The following is a 3,536-nucleotide window of genomic DNA, read 5'->3' as shown; positions in this document are numbered from 1 at the left end:
ATATATATATGTAGTCACACTAATAACCATCCTTATATACACATATACATCTATATATACACACGTATACATTTATATATATGTAGTCACACTAATAACCATCCTTATATACACATATACATCTATACATACACACGTATACATTTATATATATGTAATCACACTAATAACCATCCTTATATACACATATACATCTATATATACACACGTATACATTTATATATATGTAGTCACACTAATAACCATCCTTATACAGGTAGTCCTCGACTTACGACGTTGATCCGTTCTAATGCGGCGTCGTAAACCGAATTTCGACGTAAGTCGGACCATACGTTTATACAGTAATGTACCATAATAACATTATCAATAAACATAGGTACAGTCAAATATTGTGCAGTACAGTACGTTTAATAATGAAATACTGTACTGTAAGTGCTGTAACAGTAATAAACAGTGTAATAAATAAAGATAACAATTCCAAAGAGAGAGCAGGCTTATTGGGAGGAAGCTGCAGAAGGTGCTGGAGATACTGGGGGAGGTGAGTCAGGAGAGGCAGGTGAGTCAAGAGGGGCAGCTGAGGTAGAGGGTACAGGTACAGGATCTGTTGCAGGCCTCTCTACCTTCTTGAAGTACCGCTGTAGGTTAGTTTGGAAGGAGACCATCTTCTCCTCCAAGATCTCCTTGTAACACCTAAGGGAATCCATGACTCCTCTGGCAACCCTAGCGTACCTTTCCATGTTGGGATCCTCAGCCTCAAACCTTGACAACCCTTCCTGTATCAGGGCAAAACCTCCTGCCAAGCCCTGCCTTGTAAATGTCTTAAGTTCTGGGGTTGGTATGTCTTCCTCTTCCTCTATCATCTGCTTCTCCAGTTGAATAAGGTCCTCAGCAGATAACTCCTCTCCATGAGATGCCAGTAGCTCTGTGACATCATCCTCCTCCACCTCCAGATTCATTGTCTTACTCATATCAACAACGTTCCTTATGACATTAGTCACTGACTCTTGGACCTCTGTGACATCATTCACAAACCGGGGACACAGTTTTTTCCACACCCCATTCATACTGGTCTGCTTAACCTCATCCCAGGAATCAGCAATGTTATTCACAGCATCAATGATGTTGTATGTTTTCCAAAACTCCTTTAGAGTCAAGTCCTTATTCCTTTCAGTTGCTGCTAAAGCATTACCAATGACCCTTCGGAGGTAGTAGGCCTTGAATGTAGCAATGACTCCTTGGTCCATAGGCTGTATTAGGGCAGTGGTATTAGGTGGAAGGTAAACCACCTTGACATTAGGGTTAAAGTCATCCAGATGGGCAGGATGTCCAGGGGCATTGTCCAGAATAAGCAACACCTTAAAGGGGATATCCTTGGAGGTACAATACCGCTCCACACCTGGCACAAAATGGTTGGTGAACCAGTCATCAAACACTGCAAGTGTCACCCATGCCTTCCTATTAGACTTCCAGATGACTGGTAGTTGACCCTTTGAAATGCCCTTGAGTGCCCTTGGATTCTCAGCCTGATACACCAGCATGGGCTTCAGTTTGTAGTCGCCAGCAGCATTGCCCCCAAGAAGCAAAGTCAGTCTCTCCTTACCGACTTTATGACCTGGTGCTGACTTCTCCTCCTTGGCGATGTACGTACGGTTAGGCAAACATTTCCAAAACAAGCCTGTCTCATCCACGTTGAACACTTGTTGAGCACAGTAATCACCCTCCTCAATTATCTCAGCCAATGCTTTAGGAAACTCAGTTGCTGCTTTCTCATCAGCACTAGCAGCTTCACCTTGCACTTTAATGTTATGGAAATTGGCACGATCCTTAAACCTCATAAACCAACCCCTACTTGCCACAAATTCTTCACTTTCACTTCCTTCCCCCTTTTGTCTTTTCAACGCCTCAAACAGTCGCTTAGCCTTCGCCTGAATAACCATAAAGCTCACAGGTATACGGCGTTGATTTTGGTCTTCCAACCAAAGCACCAGTAATCTTTCCATCTCAATAATAAGACCACTACGCTGCTTTGTTATCACTGTCGCTTTCATAGGAGCAGATCCTTTCACATGTTCAAGGATACGATCTTTATCCTTGATAATCGTAGCGACAGTCGAACGACTAAGTCCTAATGACCTGCCAATTTCTGTTGGTGTTTCCCCCTTATCAGATCGCCTTATGATATCCACTTTCACCTCCATGGTGATGGCCTTCCTTTTCTTTGATGCACTGGTATCAGATGAGTCTTCCTTACGTTTGGGAGCCATAATGAAGGGTGTAATGGCGTGCAGGAGACTTGTTTTCCTCTGTAACCGGGTGCAGTGTACAGTACTGGACGCTATTGCTCCGCCCCTGCACGTAGTTCGACTTACGACTCAAAACCGCGTAAGTCGGAACGAGGCGTCGTATAAAGTGTCGTAAAGACGAAACGTCGTAACCCGAGACCGTCGTAAACCGAGGACTAACTGTATACACATATACAGCTATACATACACACGTATACATTTATATATATGTAGTCACACTAATAACCATCCTTATATACACATATACATCTATATATACACACGTATACATTTATATATATGTAGTCACACTAATAACCATCCTTATATACACATATACATCTATATATACACACGTATACATTTATATATATGTAGTCACACTAATAACCATCCTTATATACACATATACATCTATATATACACACGTATACATTTATATATATGTAGTCACACTAATAACCATCCTTATATACACATATACATCTATATATACACACGTATACATTTATATATATGTAGTCACACTAATAACCATCCTTATATACACATATACATCTATACATACACACGTATACATTTATATATATGTAATCACACTAATAACCATCCTTATATACACATATACAGCTATACATACACACGTATACATTTATATATATGTAGTCACACTAATAACCATCCTTATATACACATATACATCTATACATACACACGTATATATTTATATATATGTAGTCACACTAATAACCATCCTTATATACACATATACAGCTATATATACACACGTATACATTTATATATATGTAATCACACTAATAACCATCCTTATATACACATATACATCTATATATACACACGTATACATTTATATATATGTAGTCACACTAATAACCATCCTTATATACACATATACATCTATATATACACACGTATACATTTATATATATGTAATCACACTAATAACCATCCTTATATACACATATACATCTATACATACACACGTATACATTTATATATATGTAGTCACACTAATAACCATCCTTATATACACATATACATCTATATATACACACACGTATACATTTATATATATGTAATCACACTAATAACCATCCTTATATACACATATACATCTATACATACACACGTATACATTTATATATATGTAATCACACTAATAACCATCCTTATATACACATATACATCTATATATACACATGCATACATTTATATATATGTAGTCACACTAAT

The 3,536-nt window shown here is 38.1% G+C and overlaps 1 protein-coding gene across 1 annotated transcript; it reads right to left on the bottom strand.

The window, feature by feature from the left end:
• Positions 1–494: 494 nt before the first annotated feature.
• On the bottom strand, positions 495–2,264 carry LOC138666736 (tigger transposable element-derived protein 1-like). Its single transcript, XM_069754919.1, has one exon. It carries the CDS (start codon positions 2,262–2,264, stop codon positions 495–497), a length of 1,770 nt encoding a protein of 589 aa, XP_069611020.1.
• Between the last annotated feature and the right edge of the window lie 1,272 nt (positions 2,265–3,536).

The sequence above is a fragment of the Ranitomeya imitator genome, chromosome 2, assembly GCF_032444005.1.
Source record: "Ranitomeya imitator isolate aRanImi1 chromosome 2, aRanImi1.pri, whole genome shotgun sequence".
Taxonomy (NCBI): domain Eukaryota; kingdom Metazoa; phylum Chordata; class Amphibia; order Anura; family Dendrobatidae; genus Ranitomeya; species Ranitomeya imitator.
The sequence above is the reverse complement of the archived record's forward strand: the minus strand, read 5'-3'. Positions and strand labels throughout refer to the sequence as shown.